At 47.0% G+C, this 23,490-nt stretch overlaps 1 protein-coding gene across 1 annotated transcript in view; it reads left to right on the plus strand.

Moving 5' to 3' along the window:
* TTC16 (tetratricopeptide repeat domain 16) overlaps positions 1 to 23,490 on the plus strand; it is a 414,481-nt gene that overhangs the window by 36,898 nt on the left and 354,093 nt on the right. The window contains exons 3-4 of the mRNA XM_078646652.1: positions 1,340 to 1,530; positions 15,412 to 15,502. Coding sequence (XP_078502778.1) covers positions 1,340 to 1,530; positions 15,412 to 15,502 — 282 coding nt within the window. The remainder of the gene's footprint in view (positions 1 to 1,339; positions 1,531 to 15,411; positions 15,503 to 23,490) is intronic.

The following is a 23,490-nucleotide window of genomic DNA, read 5'->3' on the forward strand; positions in this document are numbered from 1 at the left end:
TAGCGAGGGAAGACGATTATGATCGGATACCGGGTAAGAGTACGGCTCTGTAACATGGAGCGTCCTAGCGCGTAACGCACAGTATAAGAAGAACTAAGAAACCCTGTTTTTCTCCCCTTTGGTTTACAGTGTTGAAACCTTACGTGAAAAAAGTCAAAGTTAGTGTAAATTATGTCAATAGGTGACCTGGGGTTATAAGGTGCAATAAGTGCACGATTCACTGACTATTGGAGATTATGCATGTGTTGTGACACCGCATTGTGTATATAATATGCATTTATGAGAATACAAAAGCTCTAACTTAAGGTAGAATGCTGTATTAGAACAGACCTTAGTACTCAACTTCATGTATTATACTTTCAGATTAATAATTCCCTGATGAAGAGCGTAATGCTTGAAATGCATTGGGAATAAATACAATAACGCAAAAATTATAATGAAATATGAACTATATGAATTGAAATGAATTATATGAATTGAAAAACTCGCTACAGAATGACGTTTGGAAATGAAAATAAAATTTACAAACAAGCATTTAAACATATGGAGTAAATATTGAATAAAAGTGAAAGGAGTGCAAGGAAGGAGTGGGTCCTGTGCATGCAGAGCACACATGCTACATTTGACCTTTAAAGAGGGGCCACAGGGACCCCTTCGGGGCCTGACGCCTTAAATATCTGTCACCGTTGTGACGGAGTAACCCGTCCGCCGAGATCTAAATCGGGCCCTAGGATACAATAGCGCTTATACTTCAGAGGACGGGATATCCGTCACCGTTGTGATGGAGTAACCCGCCCCCGAGATCGAAAGCAGGCCCTAGGATACAATAGCATTTATATTTCAGAGGACAGGATATCCGTCACCGTTGTGACAGTGTAACCCGTCCGCCGAGATCTAAAGCAGGCCCTAGGATACAATAGCATTTATATTTCAGCAGACGGGATATCCGTCACCGTTGTGATGGAGTAACCCGTCCGGCGAGATCTAAATCGGGCTCTAGGATACAATAGCATTTATATTTCAGAGGACGGTATATCCATCGCCGTTTTGATGGAGTAACCCGTCCGCCGAGATCTAAATCAGGCCCTAGGATACAATGGCATTTATATTTCAGAGGATGAGATATCCGTCACCGTTGTGACAGTGTAACCCGTCCGCCGAGATCTAAACCAGGCCCTAGGATACAATAGCATTTATATTTCGACGGACGGGATATCCGTCACAACGGTAACAGTGTAACCTGTCCTCCAAGATCTGAATCAGGACCTAACTCTCCTTTGTCATTTACTTGTAATGCCGTTATCATCCTGCTGGTTCAGTATCTATTCTTCCATTGCAGCTGGAACCAGAGACTGAGGCCTCAGGCCTGTTCACAACAGCTGTGACTGAGGAAAAACTAAAAGAGGCCCGAGAAAAGTCTCAGAGGCGGGTCTTCGGCTCCAGCCAGGTGTTCTGGCAGATTGAGGATAGGAAGGACCAGTCGAATATCTACTCCTTCCCTCACATCGTGCAGTCCAGAGCCAACGAACAGTAAGTAAACCCGCACTCCATAGCTCTAGGTACGAACGTGTGGTGACACTCTTTATATCCTGGACACCATCTGTGGCCTCAGTGCTGTTCTACCCCCTTGTATTGTCTGTTGGAAAGGGATGAAAGCATCTTGTACCCCTCAGCCCTAATGCGGGAGGGAGCGACACCTCATCTGGGGGTTGGAGTGCTCAGAGATATTCTGCGCCATTAGACTAGGTGAGCTGGAAAGGTCTGAGACAATGTGTGTACTCCACGCACCTCACCTGGGGGGAAGGGGGCTCAGAGATATTCTGACCCATTGGATTGCTTCACTTGAAATGGACCGAGACAATGTGTGTACTCTACACACCTCACCTGGGGTGATTGTAGGGTTAGTTGGATCTGTTTTTCTGTGATTTTAGTGTTATTTGGACCTGTCCCTCTCTGACTGTAGGGCTAGTTGGACCTGTCCCTCTCTGACTGTAGGGTTAGTTGGACCTGTCCCTCTCTGACTGTAGGGTTAGTTGGACCTGTCCCTCTCTGACTGTAGGGTTAGTTGGACCTGTCCCTCTGTGACTGTAGGGTTAGTTGGACCTGTCCCTCTCTGACTGTAGGGTTAGTTGGACCTGTCCCTCTCTGACTGTAGGGCAAGTTGGTCCTGTCCCTCTCTGACTGTAGGGTTAGTTGGACCTGTCCCTCTCTGACTGTAGGGTTAGTTGGTCCTGTACCTCTGTGACTGTGGGGTTAGTTGAACCTATTCTCATGTGATTGTAGGGTTAGTTGGATCTGTTTTTCTGTGATTATAGTGTTATTTGGACCTGTCCCTCTCTGACTGTAGGGCAAGTTGGTCCTGTCCCTCTCTGACTGTAGGGTTAGTTGGACCTGTCCCTCTCTGACTGTAGGGTTAGTTGGACCTGTCCCTCTGTGATTGTTGGGTTACTTGGAACTTTACTTCTGTGACTGTAATTGTTTTTAAATTAACTTTATTTACACGTTTTAAGTAACATATAACAAAAGTGTACGATCCAAGGTCACCATTAAGTTGTCGTATGGGCTTCGGCACATCAGAAACCAATCCCGGCGTTTAGAACTATCAATATCAATCACATTGTGGTCCATGTAGGCCATATACTCCTTTTCTTCTTCTGATCTCGACCTGTCGCCTCGCCCTGATGTGCTTTGGGGGCTCCCTTGAGGCTCCTCAACCAGCAGTTCATGACAGAGTTCCCGCCATGCCCTTAAGTCCTCCTCCAGTTTCTCATCTCTGCAGCACGCTTTCATGTGTACCTCCTCGGCAAGTGTCCACTCACGCACATATCTCAGTCACGCTGTGACCTCAGGAACCCTTGCTCCCATCCAGACAATCGCTATCCAACACCTCACTAGTACAAGAAGGATTTGCAGCGCTTGTATGCTGTCTTTTTTTGTTTTTGGGTTTGCATATGAGCCCCAACAATATAATGGGATGGCGCCAACTTCACCCTGCTGCTGACACCTCTCCGTACCCTCTCTACCAGCGCGGACAGGAAGATTTGTACTCGGGGCACTCCCAGGCTAGGTGCAGGAAATTGGCCCCTTACCTGTGATACCTGGGGCAGGAGTTGGGTCTCTCTGGGGACATACGGTGTAGTCTCTCTGGGCTCAGGTATGCGCCGTGAGCGTAAATATAGTGGATTAGCCTAAAGTGGGCATTATATGAGACCGCGTGAGTACGCCAACTGCCCTCCAGTCTCTGACCTCCAGGGTCTCCTCCAGATCTGCAATTCATTCAGCGAATACCTTTGGGGGGGCTGTGCCACATCTGCCCTCATGGCCTTGTAAATTAGGGAGGGGAGGCATTTACTGGGCCCGCATGTGAACATTACATCTAAGGTCAGCGTGTGTTTCGGAATTGTGAGGTGCATGGGCCATATTTCTTTAAATATGTTTGACAGTCCGGCGTATTGTAAGTATTGTCCCTGACCCAGCCCAAAGTCTCTGCACACCTGCTCATAAGTAATAAAGTTTCACCTGGGTACAGATCCGCCAGTATGCTGCATCCCCCCTTCTGCCACGCCCGGTATGACATGCTGTACATCACTCTCCTAACTAGGGCGAGGTCCCACACGGATAGCTCCTGATGAAACGGCACGCATTTTAAAATGTGCTCCACAAAGGTCTGCCAGGTGTGTGCAGTCTTCCTCACACTGTACGGAGGTACGGCAGAAATCCCTGCGCCCTCCAATAAAAGCGCTGGTAGGCTCGCTGCCAGTGTCCTGTCAGACAGCAACCTCTTCTCCCAGTTGTCCCCTTCATCTAGCTAACGAGCAGCATGCTGCAGCTGTGAGGCACAATAATAAAGATCCAGTCTCAGAGCCTGGAGGCTGCCATTTTCATATATGCGGGTCAGTGTGGCCAGTGCCAGTCTGCCTCGTTGTCCTGCCCAATAAAGTTCAATTAGAATAGAGTCCAGTGTTCTGAATATCCACCTGGGTGTGGGGCATACCGTATTTTGTAAGATGTATAAGCAGCGGGGCAGCTTCACCATTTTGGTCACCACCAGCCTGCCCATTTAGGATAGAGTAAGGGCATGCCAGAAGCTCACTGAACGCTTCAGAGCGGTTATTGCCTTGTGGACTTTGAGTTGCAGAATTCGAGCATCTGTCACTGCCACCTGGGAACCCAGGTACCGAAGTGCTCCTTCTGCCATTCCAGACCCAGACGTCGGAGGTCTTCCCGAGGAAGGCTAGCCAACCGGAGCTGAAGTACCGGGTTATTTAGAACCCAGCGGTGCCAGGGGACACACCCGAAGACTCCGGATTCTCCTGTCTCAGACTACAGAAATGCAGAGACTTCTTGGTGACGTCAAAGATCAGATTTATTGGCTGCAGCCAGTAACAGGTATCCTAGAAGTACAACACAGTGTATGTTCTCAGGAGACTGCTCAATCTTACAAAGCCAGCCATCCCTTTTTATACAAAATATTATGCTTTAGGCAAACATTCCTTATTTTACAGTTGACCATTCACATATTTCTACGACAAAGAAAAAGCAGAGTCATGGTGACAAGCCCATATTTCAGTTTGTCCAGCCCACAATCAATTACCCGGCAAGGCCCACACTTTTCATCAGATATTGGACGGACCCCTAATAAATACGGGCACCTCCTCATCGTAAAGCAGGCCATAAAGAAGGAAACAGAGACAGGTGTGTGTAAGATTAGACATAGTTGTGTGCAATGAAGGGTTTATGGTATGCTGTGCCTTGATCCTAATCTCGATCGGCCACTGGGAAAGGAACTGGCCGAACAGGTTTGGCTTCGGGCAACGGAGTCAACTTGCCCAGGTCACACAGAAGTCAGCTAAAGGTGTACGTGTCCACAAAGACTTATTCGGCCTTAGTCATCGCCCTATGTGAGGGCAACCACAAAATGGCCGCCGCATACAAAATGGAACCCAAGGGTTCAGAACGAAATCTCTGGTTTCATATTGATGTCGTCACTCGAATGCGACGAAAATACTCGTATATAGTATACTCATCATTCTCGGTCTGCTGATACCAAAATCGTCATGATACGACGATGTTTATGACACGGGTCCAGAATTTCAGTACCACAGACCCTCCTTTTGCCCTTACATAGGCAATTAACCTACACTCACGCTAATCTGAGTCCAGGTCTGTATTCATAAAATCATTGAGATGTTGCTGTAGCATCATCCTATTACTTAGCTCATCTCTCGATACAGGTTTCCTTACACATAAGGCAGCACAGAGGCCACATATAGCAGGAGCACACTGTACGCACAGACAGAACAGGAAAAGAATGGCTAAGATCATCCCAATGACCATCAGAATCTTCTATCCCCAGGCGGATATTAGTTCCCAGAACCATCCCATCAACAACCAATCTCCTTTATCCACATGAATAGATTCAGAGATCTAATGTAGTTTGGAAATGGCCTGGTACACTGTCGGAGCGTTATCTGGAATGAAAACGCAGCAACTTGATTGGATCACTTTACATACCCCACCTCGGTCTGCAAGTATGACATCTAACGCAACTCTGTTCTGAAGAGTCATAAGACGATCCGACTGGAGCTCAGCAGTCTAGTTACTAAGGGCATCGGCAGTTTCAACTACGGTGGACTCAACCACCCTCGTCAATTGCCTTATGTTCCTGCTGTTAACCATTGGTCCCCAGAACGGCAGAAAACCCTTAAAGAAGTCTCCCGATTCTTGTCCTGCAGTGTCTTCTTTACTGAAAACACCTCTAACTACCCTTGTCTTGTGGTAATCTGCCGCAGCTGTGTAGGTGGGAGGCAACAGGAATGAAACAAAACATGTGCCCAAGAAGTCAGGGGGCAACCATGTGTAGGCTCTATCATGGCAGATGAAATAGGTACCCTTAGCTGCTAGGAACGAAGGGGAATTCTGAGATGCAAAAACATATGTCTCCGTGCAGATACTCTTTCCTAACTGAGCTCTTGGATTCTTGCCATTACCTTGCAGACATAGGTGGCCCTGATGGGGTACAATCCAAATCGGGGAGGATCTTTTTGCTTGCTGGTTCTCACTCAGAGTAACTCCATATCCGGTTACATTCCATCCAATATATGCTAGTGTCTCATCTCTCGGGATAGTCTCATAGGAAGTAGCTTCTCCAATCATGTCTACTATACCCTTAACTAGAGCACTATTCTTTGGATTATCTTTTATGGAACGTAGGGGGTGGACTTCACGAGCATAGATGAACATTGTTCTGTATGCCAACACAGAACCATTATGGCTGAAAGACAGGACCAGGTAAGGGATACCTTTATCAGTTGTATGAGGCATAAGACCACACACTCAACAGTTAGTCGTGTTCACTACTAATTGGTGTTGGTGCAATAGCTGAACGAGGGAGTTATTGATAAACTCTATTCTCCTAACGGTCTCATGTTCAGGTAGGGGGTGAAAAGAATGTGAGGAAACAGTAGAAGTAGGTATGGGCTGTGTAGTGGGTGCAAACATCACTAGAAAATAAAATAAAACATATCCTATTAAAAACATCATTACACTAAACAACATGAAAATGCATAATATCCAAAAACTTTTTCTGGTCATCATTATACACATTTTGGCTTTAAAGTTCATCTCTTTGGCAGGTCTCTCCATCTCGAAAAACTCCATCTTCTAACGTTGCTGCTCGCGAAGGTAGGGTGTTCCGTGCTAAGGAATGCGCCTGTCAGTCCAAGGGAAACGCCCAAGAACCAACCAGAACCGTCGACCTTGTGTCTTCGGCTTGCACTCCAAAGACTTGTCGCCCGCGACCCTACAGCTGAACCCGGATGGTGGTTCGAAAAAAAAAAAAAAAAACGTTTCTCAGATGACAGAGCTGCACTTTCAAAAATAGCAAAGAAAAAGAGTTTATTTGTCCATAGTTCTCGGCCTCAGATTATAACGGCTTTTTCCAGATAATGTCTGGTCTTGAAACAAGAGTTCAGGCTCGGTATTGTCCAATCGAATTGACGGTGGCACAGCTTCTTGCAAAATATTGTCACTTTCACGTTCAGAACTTGTTCCTTTTACACGTGCATCGCTGAAAGGCAGAAAACGAGGCACAGTCTCAGTCTCAGAGTCAGCAATACCCTCCTGGACCCACCGGTCGTACGGCAGAGGCAAAGGGACCCTCTTACAATGTACGCCGTGGATCCAGTTCCTTTTTCCTTCCACTCGCACGGCTGATCTCGTTGACAAAAGGACTAGGTGGGGGCCGGTCCAACGGGGCTGATCATTCCTTGTCTGCTGGAAAATTTTAACTAAGACCCATGAACCAGGGTCGATGATATGACCTGGATCTTCAGAGACCTGAGGCAGAGTATCGTGAACCTGTTGGTGTAAAACACGCAATTTAGCAGTCAAATCATATAAGTAATGAAGCAGTACAGGGTGTTCAATCTCACTGAATTTTGTCGGCCTAGGCACTCCCCATATGTTGGCTGGGCGGCCAAACACAATTTCATAAGGACTAAGTCCCACTCGCGAATGCACAGTCATTCTTGTCGATAGAAGTTCTAATGGTAGAGCATCAGGCCATTTAAGACCAGAGCTCGCTTGTATCTTGGCCAACTTTAATTTGAGGGTGCCATTATAGCACTCCACTAGACCAGCTGAATGGGGGTGATTTGCAGCGTGAAACTTTTGGCGTATACCTAGCCCTTCACATACTCTCTTCATCACTCGACCCACAAATTCACTCCCATTATCACTCCAGACCATTCTCGGCAAGCCGAACCTAGGGAAAAACTCTTTGACAAGGGCTTTAGCTGTAGATAAGGCAGTGTTATCTTTCAGGGGATATGCTTCTATCCATCTCGAAAAGGCACAAGCAACAACGAGTACGTATTTCAAGTTGTTGCACCTCTCCATGTGGATGAAATCTAGCTGCAAAACCTCGAACGGATACTTTGGAGGTGCAAAATGACCAGCTGGAGTTGGAGTTCCCCTACCAGGATTGTATTTCAGACAAACCATGCAATTCTTGACCACATTCTCTGCACACTTGGGAATTCCAGCATTTTCCCATACTGGAGCCAACAACTTACAGATCCCTTTCACACTGATGTGAGCCATCCCATGCGCCATCGTAACCACTGCAAGCACGTACGCATCGGGTAACAACCATCGCTGATGCTCTGACAATTCAACCCAACAACCATTTGCATCTAATTTACCTGTACTCTCTCTCCACACACTCAACTCTTTCTCTGTAGCTTCAGCTTGAATAGACTTCACACTCTCTATCGTATCTTCACACATTCCAATGTCACCAATCCATCTTGCAGGGCCCGCAACATACATTCGACTCATCACATCCCTTGCTGTCTCTTTTGCGACTTCATCAGCAAACGCATTGCCACGACCAACATCATCGGTAACCTTCTTATGTGCACTGCATTTCACAATCGCGACTTGCAACTGCAAAGTAAGTGACTCAAGAAGCTCGTTCACCAACTGACCATGCTGTATCTTAGCTCCATGCGAAGTCAGAAACCCACGTTCTTTCCACAATCGTCCAAAACTATGGGCCACACCAAACGCATACTGGCTGTCGGTATATATGGTCACTTTCATTCCTTTCGATAACACACACGCTCTCGTAAGTGCAATCAATTCTGCTGCTTGGGCTGAATTATGTGGGATACGTGCAGCTTCAACAATTGTATGCAAAGTCGTAACAGCATATGCCGCAGTCGTATCACCATTCGGAAGCTTGAAGCACGAACCATCCACCCATAAGGTACCATCACACTTCACAAGAGGAGTGTCCCTAAGATCTACTCTCCCTTTTGTTTCTTCTTCTGTCTTAAGGAAGCAATCATGCTGTTCAGAAACATCTGTCTCTGCTACAATCGGCAACAACGTAGCTGGATTCAACGTGTTGCATCTTTTTATGTGCACATGGCTCGCTAAAAGTGTCAACTCATAACCTGACAATCGAGCACTAGTTAAGTGCTGTGTCTTGGTCCTGTTTAGCAAAGTATCCACTGCATGTGGAACCATTACAATCAGCGTATTGTTCATTACCAAACCAGCAGACTGTCAAATAGAAACAGCTGCTGCCGCAGTAGCTCTCAAACAACTCGGCAACGCTCTAGCTACCGGATCCAAAGTCGACGAGAAATACGCACATGGGCGCTGCTTGTCCCCAAAAGACTGTGTCAGCACTGACAACGCACAACCTTCTTTCTCATGGACATACAGTGTAAAGGGCTTACTGTAGTCGGGGGTACCCAACACAGGAGCCGAACACAACGCCACGCGCAATTCCGAAAAACTTTTCTGACAATCTTCAGACCACGGAAGGGGATTTGGCGTGTCTTTACAGCTCAATGCCACCAAAGGTTTGGCCAGCAGGGAAAAATTCGGTATCCATTGTCTGCAATATGACGTAATACCCAAGAAAGCACGCACTTCTCTTTGTGTAACTGGCACACTCATTTTCGCAATCGCCTGAATTCTTTCTGGGTCAATCTTCTTCCCTCCTTCGATAAGAGATGACCTAAGTAGGTCACTTCTTGTCGACAATACTGTAATTTCGAAAGAGCCATTTTGTGATGCAAAGCAGACAAATGACGCAACAACGATAAGGTAGCTTCTTTACAAATCTCTTCAGTATCTGCAGCTATTAACAAATCGTCAACGTACTGAATAAGTGTAGCACCATCAGGTAAAACAATCGTATCAAGCTGTGTTTTCAAAGCCTGACTATAGATTGACGGACTCTCACAATAGCCTTGAGGAGCGTGCTTGAACCGGAAGCTTCGACCTCCTAAACAGAAGCCGAAAATATCCCTACTCTCCTCGGCAATCGGGATGCTGAAGAAAGCATTCTTCAAAAAATGAAAGTGTGTCCTCATGTAACGTAACTGGTGCTATGTAAAGCGCTCTGATACCTGATTCGGTTCGGGTCTAGTTCGCGCTATATAAAACTCTGCAAAAAAAAAAATCAATCACCGAAAACCACGTGGCTGAAGCTGGAATCATAGTTAATAAGGCAGTGATATCAGGAACAACTGGAAATTGTGGCACAACTATTTTATTCACCTCTCTAAGATCGATCACAAATCTGTAAACGGGCGGCTGACAAGAGTCGGTTCATTTTAGGACACGCAAAACAGGACTATTGCAAACATTACCTCTTGTTTCTTCAATCACATCTTTTTCAATCAAATCATAAATGATCGCTAACAAAGCCTTTTCACCTTCATGAGAGATCTTATACTGGGGAATTCGTGGCATTTTAACGTTTGCTTTCAATGTCACGACATATGGCGGTATTTCCAAAAGACCCACATCATTAGGACCAGTAGCCCAAATAGAATCAGGAAGAGATGACAATTCTGCCGGAAGTTTATCCTTCGACAAATACATTGGGGAGACCACTTTCTTACCTAGTGTAAGTTGTACTCCTGAAGGAGAACAATTCAATGTCGCATATAATCTTTTCAACAGATCCAATCCCAACAAGTTCTCACCACAACCTGTCGTCAGAATAAGGGGTGCTTCGAATTCACAAGGTCCAACAGAAAGAGACATAGGACTAGAAATCGGGTTCCTAACCGGGGCGCCAGAAAAACCTACTGAAACATTCGTTTCGCCAGACAAAGGTGCGCCAGGGAGTTTAGAGTGCATAATAGAACTCTTCGCAGCACCAGTATCCAACAGAGAAGGCTCTGACACACCTGATGTAATCACCTCAACATAAGGTCCACTCTGATCTACTGGAACTGAAACAACTCCCTCTCTTTGTCCATGGCTGTCCTAGCAATCATCACTTTCCATATTCTCACCTTCGACATAGTAGTCATCAGCATAGTACTGAGTCGTCCTACCAGACGCGTTATTTTGCTGATCAAAACTATTCATTGAATTTTGAGGTGGGAAGGGACGTGCATTCTGGGGGAAATTTCCACGTCCTCTACCTCTAGGTGCTTGTGAAACACCCCGACCTCTTGCGCTAGAAACACCATTCATACGCTGTAACACAGGGCAGCTACTCTTAAAATCACCCTCTTCTTTGCAATATGCACATTGATTAGGGCCTACGGGAAAACGTTGTTGAGAAAACTCGAACCTTTGCCAGTTCCTTTGAAACTGCTGGGGTTGCTGATAATCATGCTGACCATTACGAGGCAGATACGCCTGTTGTAAAAGAACCTTCGTCTTTAATTCTTTCGTTTTCTTGTCTGCTCTATCCTTCTCATCCTTATCCCTATTTTCATAATACTGTGCAGTAGCCAGTATCTGTGCTGAAGAGGAAACGGCCCACGAACTCCCAGAATCTTTCAATTTCTTACACAACTCTGGAAGTAAATTGTGCACAAATTTGTCAACGAACAAACGTTGGCCACCTTCGGTGCTCATGTCTTGACCACTATGGTCGATAAACGTCTCTTCAAACCTAGTGAAGAAATCAGACACTGTTTCATCTTTCTTCTGCTTACACGCAGACAAGTTATCCTAATTTACATGCATCGCAGGCATTAAAGTCTTCATGTAAGTAACGATCTTACCAGGGAGTTCTGCTACTAAAGGCTCAGGTTTAGAACCACCAACTTGTCGCGCATCTGCAGCAGCAATATTAACCCAAGTATCACCTAACTCTTGCGCATGGTCCGTATGACGAATCAAACCCCATAAAAGCTGTGGAACCACGTTTCCAAACAACATGTCTATATCCGCTAAGTTCATAATACATGAGTCTGCAGTCTGTGATAATTCCTTATAGTACCCTGCAGGATTTTTACGAGGATCAGGTAAGGTCTGCTTAAGGGCCAAAACTTCAGCTCGTTTCCATGGAACATGTACCCAAACACGCTGAAAGTGTGCCGGTATAGCTGGGGGGTTATTATTTGCACCAGCAGGTATTTCTTCCTTTCATACCGGAGGAACCTCTCTCATTGGATATTGTCGCACCTTCCTCCTAACAGAGCGATCAGGCTCAAACAACGACTGAGAAGGGTCCTCTCTTCTAAACGACAACAACGTCACAACCGCTTTCTCAACATCGGAACTCACTATAGTTCCCTTCGCAAACTCAGACTGTACACGGGGCAACTCAGACGGAGTCTGTCCCAAATCACCATCTTCCCATTCCTCACGAAGGAAAGTACACATCTTATCAAAAACATATCTTTGCTTCGGTGCTTCCCATTGATGGAAGACATGCATGACAGAATCTACGTCATATTTTAGAGGGCGAGTAACCCATTTATGTGCCATATGACCCAATACCTCCCGCTCTCTAGAATCAGGCAGTTGACTACGCAACTTTTTACGCTCTGAAACAGGGGTCATACTTAATGACCCAAAGAAAGGAGACAGAAGACTAGTAACAGTATCCGTCATTCTCTGTCGGACAGAAGGAGAAGTTGACAGAACAGGAGATAAAGCAGATTGAGAAAATGTTAATGTAGGAGCAGGAACAGAAGAACCAGTGAGAACAGGCGAGAAAGTCGTAGGAAGTAAAGGCGGAGCAGGTATGAAAGTTGGCGGCCCTTGAGGAGGCTGCGCCATAGTAGTAAGAGCCAACTGAAGAGGAGCTGGCGGCTGTGGAAGTGCTGGCTGTGGAAGAATTTGAGGCACAACAACTGGAGAATGCACAACTAAATGTTGCGGAGGTGCTGTAGCACTCTGCGCATAGGGAGGTTGCGAACTCATCAACTGTGACATTAAAGGATCTTTCTCAAGTTCCTTCGCTACATCTTGCTGGAGGGGTGACAAAACTGGGTAGCATTTATCGATCGCCATTTTACGTTGCCTGTGCAACTGCTCACTTGCTTGTTCTTCTTCGTTATCTTTAAACTGTATAGCAGCTTGCATTATCGAGATACCCTTTTCCCTTTTATTTTTCTTCGCTAATTTAATTTCTTTCTGTTTGGCTTCCTTTCGCCATAGGCGGAAAGAGTCAAACATCGCCGGCCGGGCTTTTTTCTTGAAAAGTCGAGCTTGTAGATTATCTAAAATCTCGGTGTCGTAGCTACCATATTGGGGCCACTTTAAAACACTGTCCTTCCTAGTGTAGCGGGTCCATACTTCATCATCATACGTGATAGGGCCCACGCCGTGTTTCACATAGAGTTCATAGGAGTTCCAATCGGAGGAACCGGACATGAGTCCTCCAACCGGGAATCCCTATTTCGACCACAACAAAACAAATTTCCAAGTCTGCTAGACCAGGCATCTTCGCTCACTAGTCTAGCTTCAAACTTCAAAGGATTATCGAATACGATAGTCCCGTGAATACACGAATCCCTCGGCTTTGGTACTTGCAAGTTCCAAATCAAAGATCCCAAGGGGATACCCAAAAACTAAGAACCAAAACTAAGGACTGGGAGGCGCTCCACTCATACTTAACTGAGGTATCGATGATGTCACCAGAAGACTCGTCTATCGTCTCGCTCTACAAATCGTCAAAGGGTCCAAGACAGGGCGATAGTCAGGGCAGCAGTCCTTCGTAGCCGTCGGAAAGCGGGGAACCTCGCAGCAAAGACTTTCGGACCACGAACGACATACAGGGGTTGATGAAGTGGCTGGCCTTCCTCCAGAATTTTCTCACGAACCTCTGGCTTGGACCGGTACCGCTGAAATCACGCCACGTTGGGCTCCAAATGAAGTACCGGGTTATTTAGAACACAGCGGTGCCAGGGGACACACCCGAAGACTCCGGATTCTCCTGTCTCAGACTACAGAAACGCAGAGACTTCTTGGTGACGTCAAAGATCAGATTTATTGGCTGCTGCAAGTAACAGGTATCCTAGAAGTACAACACGGTGTATGTTCTCAGGAGACTGCTCAATCTTACAAAGCCAGACATCCCATTTTATACAAAATATTATGCTTTAGGCAGACATTCCTTATTTTACAGTTGACCATTCACATATTTCTACGACAAAGAAAAAGAAAAAGCAGAGTCATGGTGACAAGCCCATATTTCAGTTTGTCCAGCCCACAATCAATTACCCGGCAAGGCCCACACTTTTCATCAGATATCGGACGGACCCCTAATAAAAACGGGCACCTCCTCATCGTAAAGCAGGCCATAAAGAAGGAAACAGAGACAGGTGTGTGTAAGATTAGACATAGTTGTGTGCAATGAAGGGTTTATGGTATGCTGTGCCTTGATCCTAATCTCGATCGGCCACTGGGAAAGGAACTGGCCGAACAGGTTTGGCTTCGGGCAACGGAGTCAACTTGCCCAGGTCACACAGAAGTCAGCTAAAGGTGTACGTGTCCAGAAAGACTTATTCGGCCTTAGTCATCGGCCTATGTGAGGGCAACCACAAAATGGCCGCCGCATACAAAATGGAACCCGAGGGTTCAGAACGAAATCTCTAGTTTCATATTGATGTCGTTACTCGAATGCGACGAAAATACTCGTATATAGTATACTCGTCATTCTCGGTCTGCTGATACCAAAATCGTCATGATACGACGATGTTTATGACACGGGTCCAGAATTTCAGTACCACAGAGCAAGTAGAAAAGTAAAGATTTGTGCGTGTTAAGCTACAACCCCGAATGCTCTCCAAACTCCTCCAGTACCGGAAGGAGCTTCGGGATGGTCTCCCAAGGAGAGGAGATGTTAAACAAAGTGTTGTCTGCAGATAGGGATATAATGTGTGGTATTCTGCCTGTGCTGATACCCCAGAGCCCCAGTTCCCTGCCCGCCTGGATCACTAGAGGCTCAGTTGCCAAGGCGAATAATAGCAGCGAGGGTGGGCAACCCTGTTGCATGCTCCTCGCCACCTGCCACCCTTCCGACCTGCTATATCCAACCCGGACCCTGGCACTAATTGCCGTGTATAATATCTAACCCCGACGATGGAATCGAGGACCAAAGCCAACTTTGGCTGTGGGGTTAGTTGGACCTCTTCGACTGTGACTGTAGGGTTAGTTGGACCTGTCCCTCTGTGACTGTAGGGTTAGTTGGACATGTCAGTCTGTGACTGTAAGGTTAGTTGGACCTGTGACTCTGTGACTGTAGGGTTAGTTGGACCTGTCAGTCTGTGACTGTAAGGTTAGTTGGACCTGTTCTTCTGTGCCTGTAGGGTTAGTTGGACCTGTTCTTCTGTGGCTGGTAACGAGCCCTTATTTTTGTAGATTTAGTTGTTCCTATGACTCATCTTTGTATGGAAATATTAGTGTTTTGGGGGTATTGGTTTCTACTATTGTGTTCTGGCAGTGGGTATTTGTTTTTCTGGCAGGGGGTGTTTGCATTCTGGCAGGGGGTCTTTGTGTTCTGGCAGGAGGTGTTTGCGTTCTGGCAGGGGGTCTTTGTTTTTTGGCAGGGGGTGGTGCTGTAATGCGTGTTTCTTAATATTAATGCATCCATTCACCGGTTCTATCTCTTGAGGCTGTTTGTTTCTCTTCCTGCAGCTATGAGGCGGGTCTGACCCTCCTTTCCCAGGGAGACACAGAGGAAGCAATCGTCGCCTTTTCTAAAGCTGTAAACCTGTGCCCTGACAAGGTAGGAAGCTGCCTTCTCCTCTCCTGAGAAAGGAACCATGAGAATGTGTGCCCCAAAATGTTGCCCAACTCTGCAGTCCCATACGAATAGTGGCCCAAGGCCATGGGGGGTGAGCATCATGCAGACCTGGACTGTGCTTCTTGCATCTCTTCTCCTAGCCTGCCCTCTCTGACACATGTACACCAGTGGATTGCAACTTCAACTTGTCCACTGGTCAATGTTTTTACGGCTAACTTACAAGGACTTTGTAAAAGCCTTGCTTAGTCTTTTTGTAGATTCTTTAACTCCTTTCCCATCCTGATGCTGACCCTCTGAGCCCTGTGAAGTGGTCGAAATGTTGACTTGTCGATAAGTAGTTTGATCACTACATTGGAATTGACTTCACTATTAGCTGAAGCCCAAAGTCTTAATTTAACTTTGCCCTTATATTGTCGTCTTTGCCCTTTCTTCTCCTTTTGCAACATGTGTGTACTTGAAATATAAGTATTTTATTGACCATTGATTTCTTAGTGTCCAAGCTTGAAACTTGTTCTATTTTTTTCCCCATTGTGATAAAACTTGGTGGTTTCTTACTGGCGCCCCCCCCCCCTCCATAGCTAAAATAAAGGTCTTAGATTTATTTACTGTGAGGTCCAGATCGGACATGAATGCCGTATAATCAGATAAGATTTTTAAGTGCAATGGGAGTTCTAGTTAAAAGATCCGCATTGTCCGCGTAAAGCAGAATCGGAAGGGGGTGGTTCGTGCTTGTGGGGCGTCTTTTGATGTTTTAACTAGAGCTTCGTACATGTTATTTGTATACAGGGCAAATAGGAGGGGGGCAAGAATGTAGCCCTGTCTGACCCCCTTTCTGCATTTATTTTATTTTATTTTATTTTAGAGGTTTTATATAGCGCTGGCTGGACCCAGAGGTATTATTATTATTATTAATATTATTATTATGGAATTTGATTAAGCGCACGGCTGCCCCCGCCGGGGGTGTCCCGGCGCTGTGGACAGATAAGATAGTGACCAAGGCGGCTAGTAGCTGGAGAACAGGTATGTTTTCAACTTGGACCTGAATAGGGGTTCTGAAGCAGTGAGTCTGAGGTTAAGTGGTAGGGAATTCCACAGCTTAGCAGCTACCACTTCAAAGGCTCTACCTCCTCTTCTGGAGCGATGGAAATGGGGAGGGAGCAAGAGACGAAGATGGTTGGATCTAAGGGAGCGGAATGATTGGACCTGCTTCAGTCTGTTCCTGAGATAGCCTGGTCCATACCCATTGAGTGCTCTGAAAGCCAGGACCAGGGCTTTGAACTGGATGCGATGGGAGATTTGAAGCCAATGCAAGTTCTTTAGGTAAGGGGAGATGGAGTGATGGTAGGGGACGTGACAGATCAGTCTTGCCGCCGCGTTCTGGACAATCTGTAGTCAGTGGCGTAGATATGCAGGAGCACCTACATATAGACTATTGGAATAGTCCAGATGTGAAGTGATGAGGGCGTGCACAACCGTCCTCATCGAGTCCCTAGACAGATAGGGGGAATTCTTTTTAATCATTTTTAATTTGCCAAAACAGGCAGAAGTGGGTTTGTTGCTCACAGTGTGGGATTGCAGGGCGCTGCAGCGATTCTGGACGGGAGTGCTCCGTTGTTTGGATGAGGTCCTAGCCTGGGTAATCCAGAGAGACCCCAAACTGACACTGCTACACGTCATGGCCGGTGTGGGAGGGAATAGGTACAAGCGCCATTTACTTCTTTTGGGCTTAACGTTAGCTAAAAGAGATATTGCACGCTCATGGAAGGCACCCCAGGCTCCATCACTCACAACCTGGAAAAATGGTATGGACTTCACCATGGGGCTGGAGCAACCTGTCTTTGTGGCCAGGGGCTGCCCGCAAAAACACTTTAAAATCTGGAAGAGGTGGGCGGACTATCGTGGACTGGTGCTGGACCCGCCCCCAGATGACGGGATAGACCAGCCCCGGTTGTAGCAGGACAAATATGGCAAAACTATGAACTTCTTGATATACAAACTGCAACACGTTCTGGAAGTATATTAAATACGTGGAGCAGACAGCAGCGCACGGGGAGGGTGGGAGTTATGGGTGGCGGGGGGGAGTTTAGGTGGGGGGGACCAGTTTGACACAATTGTTTGCTTATACATTCTGCATCCTAAAAGAGAAAAGACTGCATTTATGATTTGCTAACTGATGTTGGTGATTGTCTCTGGGTGTCAGAGCATTGCAAGTTCTATGCTTACCATGCACTTAATAAAATGTGTTAAAAAAAAAAAACAGGCAGAAGCAACCTTTTGGATTTGCAGTTTGCACGAAAGTTCATTGTCAAAAAGAAAACCAAGGTTCCGGGCTGAATTGGCCGGGATGGGGGGAGGGTTCAACTCAGGCGGCCACCATGCGGAGGGCAGTAGAGGGGTTTTCAGATTAAAGAATAGCACCTCAGTTTTCTCTGTGTTTAATTTTACTGTATTAGATGTCATCCACTGAACAATGTTGGTGAGGCAGGACTTAAAATTATCCAGTCCTTTGTCTAAGTGTTCTCTGAAGGAAAAGATCAGCTGAGTATCATCAGCGTAAGAGGCCACTCTAACACCACAATCCTCAACCACTCTTGCCAATGGCGACATGTAAACATTAAAAAAGAGAGGGCTGAGGGCCGACCCCTGGGGGACTCCACAGCCGAGGGGCATCTTATCTTTCGACACGTAGGGGCGGCACCATACCTGTTGCGATCTACCTGACAGGAAGATTTAATCCAAGCCAGTGGAGTGCCCTGTATTCCTAGGTCACGCAACCTTTCCAGAAGTATGGAGTGGGTCACCGTGTCGAAAGCCGTGGACAGATCGAGGAGCACCAGCATGGCCACCTCGTCTCTGTCCACGCTCTCTCTTATGGTCTCTGATACTTCCAGAAGGGCCGTCTCTGTGCTATATCCGGATCTAAATCCGGATTGGGTGCCATGCAAGAGGGCATTGGATTCCAGGTAGTCGGCCAATTGTTCCTGCACTACTTTTTCCAAAATTTTTGCAGGTTTAGGGAGAAGAGAGATGGGTCGGTAGTTGCTAAGTACCGACGGGTCAGCATCCACTTTCTTCAGTATGGGGATTAGCATTGCCCTTTTCCATTTCAACGAGAATTGGCCAGAGGAGAGGAATGAATTCCAAATAGAGATTAAGGGGGTAGTAATAAGTGGGCCCAGCTGCGTGAGTATTTGAGCTGGGACAGGGTCTAAAGGAGAGCCGGATTTGCATTTTTGCATTCTATGTTGGACTGAATCCCTATCGATAGGTTTGAATGATTCAAATGTGGTAGTACACGCCGGTAAAGGGGATAGGACTGATATCGCTTCGCCAGGTCCTTTAGACAGGTAAAAGAGGAGAAAGTATCCACAATCTTGTGATGAAAAAAGTTTGATAGGCCATCACAGAGTTCTTGACTCGGTGAGGAAAGTCGGGTAAGTTCTGAAGGTTTTGTAAAGTCTTTCACATTTGAAAGAGGGTTTTGGCCAAATTGTCAGCAGAGTTGATCTTATTGGCGAAATATTCCTTCATGGTGACTTGTTTTAATTTGTGAAACCTTTTTAGCGCGGCTCTATATATATTTTTTTCGAGAGGATCATTAGTGCGTCGCCATTGGCGTTCAAGTTTTTTGCATTTACTTTTTTCCGAGCGGAGCTCCGGGGAAAACCCTGGGGCGGAGGGCTTTGATCTAGCAGAGGATAGGGGGAGTAGGGGGGCGATCGCATTAATCGCTGTGATGAGAGTGGAGTTGAGTTTTTCCACATCGGCGTCTAGATCCTTGGACGGGAGCCACTCTATGTTAGAGAGTGCTGGTTCAAGAGCGTCATAGGTGACTTTATGCCATTTCCTACCCAAGTTAGGTTTTACACTATTCATAGTTACTGGGGAGGGGATAGACAGGGTAAAAGGAATGAGTGAATGGTCAGACCAGGCCAGTGGGCTCGGTGTCAGAGTGGAAAGGGCTGATAGGTTCGAGAAAATTAATTCTAGAGTGTGGCCAGCAGTATGGGTGGGACAATGAGCTCTCTGGTCCAAGTTTATTCCAGCTAAAGTTTCAACAAGGGACCTAGCTTTTGGACAAGAAGGCTCATCTACATGAAGGTTGAAATCACCTAGGATGGTAAAATGCGGATGTTTTAGGGAGAGGTCAGCAAGGGTAGCCAATAACTCAGTGAGGTGAGCGGGCAGTGTCCCAGGAGGGTTGTAAATTAGGGCGCCCTCTAGGATTAGGTGAGTGGGATCCGTGATGCTAAAATACATTGCCTCGATAGGGCCTGGACTGGGGAATTTCCTGGAGGTTATTTTCCAATGGGACCGGGAAATAATGGCGACCCCCCCTCCCACTTTGGTCCCTGGTCGATTAATCCCTACAAAATGGTAGTCAGGGGGGATTGCTAGTGATATATCAGGGTTAGAGAAGTCTTTGACCCACGTTTCGGTAAGGAACATCAAGTCCCATGAGTGGGTGATGATCGATAGCCAGATATCTCCTGCATGACGCGGGAGGGAACGGCAGTTGACAAGACACGCCTTGACCTCGCTAGGCCTCACGCGGTCAGGTGTACTGTGGCATTCTTTACTTGGGCAGGTGGTAAGTGCTTCTAGCAGGAAGCCGCAGTCTTTGCATACGAAGTGGCCATGTATCAGAGTGCTTTACATGATAGAGCTATTTACAGTAAGAGAACACGTTACAGCATCAATGAATAAAAATAACAGAGCGCTTTACAAGGCTGAGATACGTATGGTAAAACAGAATTACAACATTTACAACATTATACAGCATCAATATAGGGAAACGGCAGGAAAGACAGGGAATAACAGAAGGCTTGATGTTATACATATCCTGTAAAACAACTACTCGGAGATAGGAGTTGAAATACCTAAAAGATGTGGAGGAGCAAGTTTATGGCGCTGGTAGAGACCCCCAATATTTTTAAAGCTGGTGCATCGTAGGTCTTTGGGAGGGCATTCCAGATGTAGGGGGCATTTCCAGAGAAGGAGCGGGATTGTGTGGATTTCTTTTTTTAGCAGGGGTGGGACAAAGAGGAGAGCGTTGATGCTTCTTAGGGGTCGTGTGCTGCCCGCTTTGCAGAGTTTATGGGTGAGGTAAGGTGGTGCATTTTGATGGCGGACTTTGTGTGTGATGCATGCGTTTTTGTAGGCAGATCTGCCTTCGATGGGGAGCCATTTTAGAGTTTTGAGAGCTGGGGAAATGTGGTCGAACCGTGTGCAGTCTGTGATGAGCCTGGCTGCAAGGCTGAGCACAGATTTGAGTGGAGCTAAGTGGACCTTGGGGATTCCGCTGAGGATGGCGCTGCCGTAATCAATTCGTGAAAGGACCACGGATTGAACCACTAATTTAAAATCATCAGTAGGGGAAAGGGTTTGATTTTCTTGAGATGACGATGCGTGAAGAGGGCTCCTTTAGCTGAATTTTTGATGTGGACATTGAGGTTAAGACTGTTATCGATGGAGATACCAAGATAAGTCATTGGGATCAGCATTAGTGTTTTTGATAATGGGGGAGATTTGACCAAGTTGGAGGGAGCTAGGGACATTTCACGTAGTAAGGGAGGTGTTAATGATTGTGGTCCAAGATGGGACAATGATGTGCTTTATGTCTTGGACAAGGTTAGAAGGGAGGGGGTCTTTGGTGTGGGAGGATGGTTTTAGTTTAGTAATAATGCTGTGGACTTTGTGCTCAGTTACAGCGAGGAAATTATGCCAGGAAGCGTTGTTTTTCGGTCATGAGTTTGGGAAGTTGGATGTGAGAGGAGTAGGGGTAGGAGGATGTGGGGGGTAGTTTGGGGAGGGAATAGGAGAGGGAATGTTTGAAGAGGGGTTAGGGTGAGGTGAGGTAGGGGGTGAGAATCAATCAATCAATCAGAGCATTTGTACAGCGCATTACTTAGCTGTGAGGGTCTCAAGGCGCTGGGGGGGGGGTATGCTGCTACTGCTCAAAAAGCCAGGTCTTGAGGAGTCTTCTGAAGGTCAGCAGGTCTTGGGTCTGCCATAGGTGGCGAGGTGGGAGAACGATCTGCCGCCTGAGGTCGCTCTTCAGATGCGGGGGACTGTGGCGAGGATGAGGTCGGCGGAGCAAAGCTGGCGGGTAGGGGTGTAGAAGCTGAGTCGTTTGTTGAGGTAGGCTGGTCCGGTGTTGTGGAGCGCCTTGTGTGCGTGGGTGAGTAGCATGAAGGTTATCCTCTTGTTGACGGGGAGCCAGTGCAGGTCTCTCAGGTGGGGTGTGATGTGGCTGCGGCGGGGGATGTCGAGGATCAGGCGTGCAGAGGGTTTCTGGATACATTGAAGTCGTTTCAGGAGTTTGGCCAAGGCTCCTGCATAGAGGGCGCTTCCGTAGTCCAACCTGCTGCTGACAAGGGCCTGGGTGACCGTTCTTCTCGTTTCGGTGGGGATCCATTTGTAGATCTTGCGGAGCATGCGGATGGTGTTGAAGCAGGAGGAAGAGACAGCATTGACCTGCTTTGTCATGGGGAGGGTGGAGTCGAGGATGACCCCTAGGTTGCGTGCGTGGTCGGTGGGTGTTGGAGCTGTTCCCAGTGTGGTCGGCCACCAGGAATCGTCCCAGGCCAAGGGGGTGGATCAGAGAATGAGGACTCCTGTCTTGTCCGAGTTCAGCTTCAGTCGGCTGTTCTTCATCCACTCAGTGACTGCTTTAATTCCTTTGTGAAGGTTGGTTTTGGCGGCGTGGGGGTCCTTGGTGAGGGATGTGAGAAGTTGGCCTGATATATAGTGCTCACTATTCTAGTGATCACTTTTTATCATACCAAACAACCCTTATTGATGATTGGTTGTAAGTCAACCTTATTAGACCAGCTATCCTAGTAGCGTGGACAAGAGCAGTCTTTAGGCTAAACTCTAGAGGACGTGTTAAGCCAGCTGTTTTGCCATCACATATACCCCTTGAACACCAAGTGAAAGGACACCACACAAGTTGTTATAAAAATATAGGATATTTATTAATAACAAGTCTACCCTGAACTCTTTATGAGTCAGGTAGCGAAGCACAATACAAAACTCTTACGAAAATACTTCAAGTTGCACAATTTACACAAATGCCCGAGGGGCACGAAAAACCATATACACAAAAAGTGGAATGCGAAATACTAGCAGGTAAGTAACAAGATCCAGAGGCTTCAGGATCGCTAGGACTACACAACTGAACCTTAAGATTACGAGCAGGAGGCCTAGGGAGATCGGGTGCAGAGTGTGCACTCTCACGCGGGATGCGAGAAGAAGTCTATGGATGCTAGCGTTTCTAAAGTTACTGTTTCCGGACGAATCCGACTAGCTAGACTGAAAACGACAAAGGATCTGGACACTAGGAGAGTGAACCTGTGCTGGAGCACCGAAATGCTCGAGTTACCTAACCCAGGGGCTGCGGCTGCATAGTGTTCAAATGACGTCGGGAATCCTCGTTGTAGTCTATGGAGCCTGAAAGAAGATGTTGCTGGCAGGCGACCAGTGAAGAAGTTCGGTGTGATCCACGGCTGGATCAGTGAAGGAGACGACCTGAAAGCAGAGGGGACTTAGTTCTTAATCACTAGCCAGTGATTATGTGGGCACCAGGATGGCAACGGATGAAGTCACCTCGACCAGGTGAGTGGGCGACGCTGGACTCTGCAGTCACACGGGCCAGGAGGCATTGTCGGCGTCCAGGCTGGAGTTGCGAGCTGTCCCACGAGGCTCTCGGCTGTCTGCGATGCTGGACTCAGGATTTGAGCAACAAACCTTGGCAAAGGCAAGCCCACGCGGTGGAGTCAAGATGGCGTCTGGAGTGGACCAGGAGGGTCCAGGGCACTCCTTGTTGGACAAGAAGCAAGGGCCAGTCTAGGGGACCTAGACCAGCGGTGAAAACGTCATGGTACGTCGTCAAGAGGGTCACTAGCCAACGGGCAAGTGACCGGACAACGTGGCAAGCAGCAAAGAAGCAGAAGGGCCCAACGCAGACC

The sequence above is a fragment of the Lissotriton helveticus genome, chromosome 5_2, assembly GCF_964261635.1.
Source record: "Lissotriton helveticus chromosome 5_2, aLisHel1.1, whole genome shotgun sequence".
Classification (NCBI taxonomy): domain Eukaryota; kingdom Metazoa; phylum Chordata; class Amphibia; order Caudata; family Salamandridae; genus Lissotriton; species Lissotriton helveticus.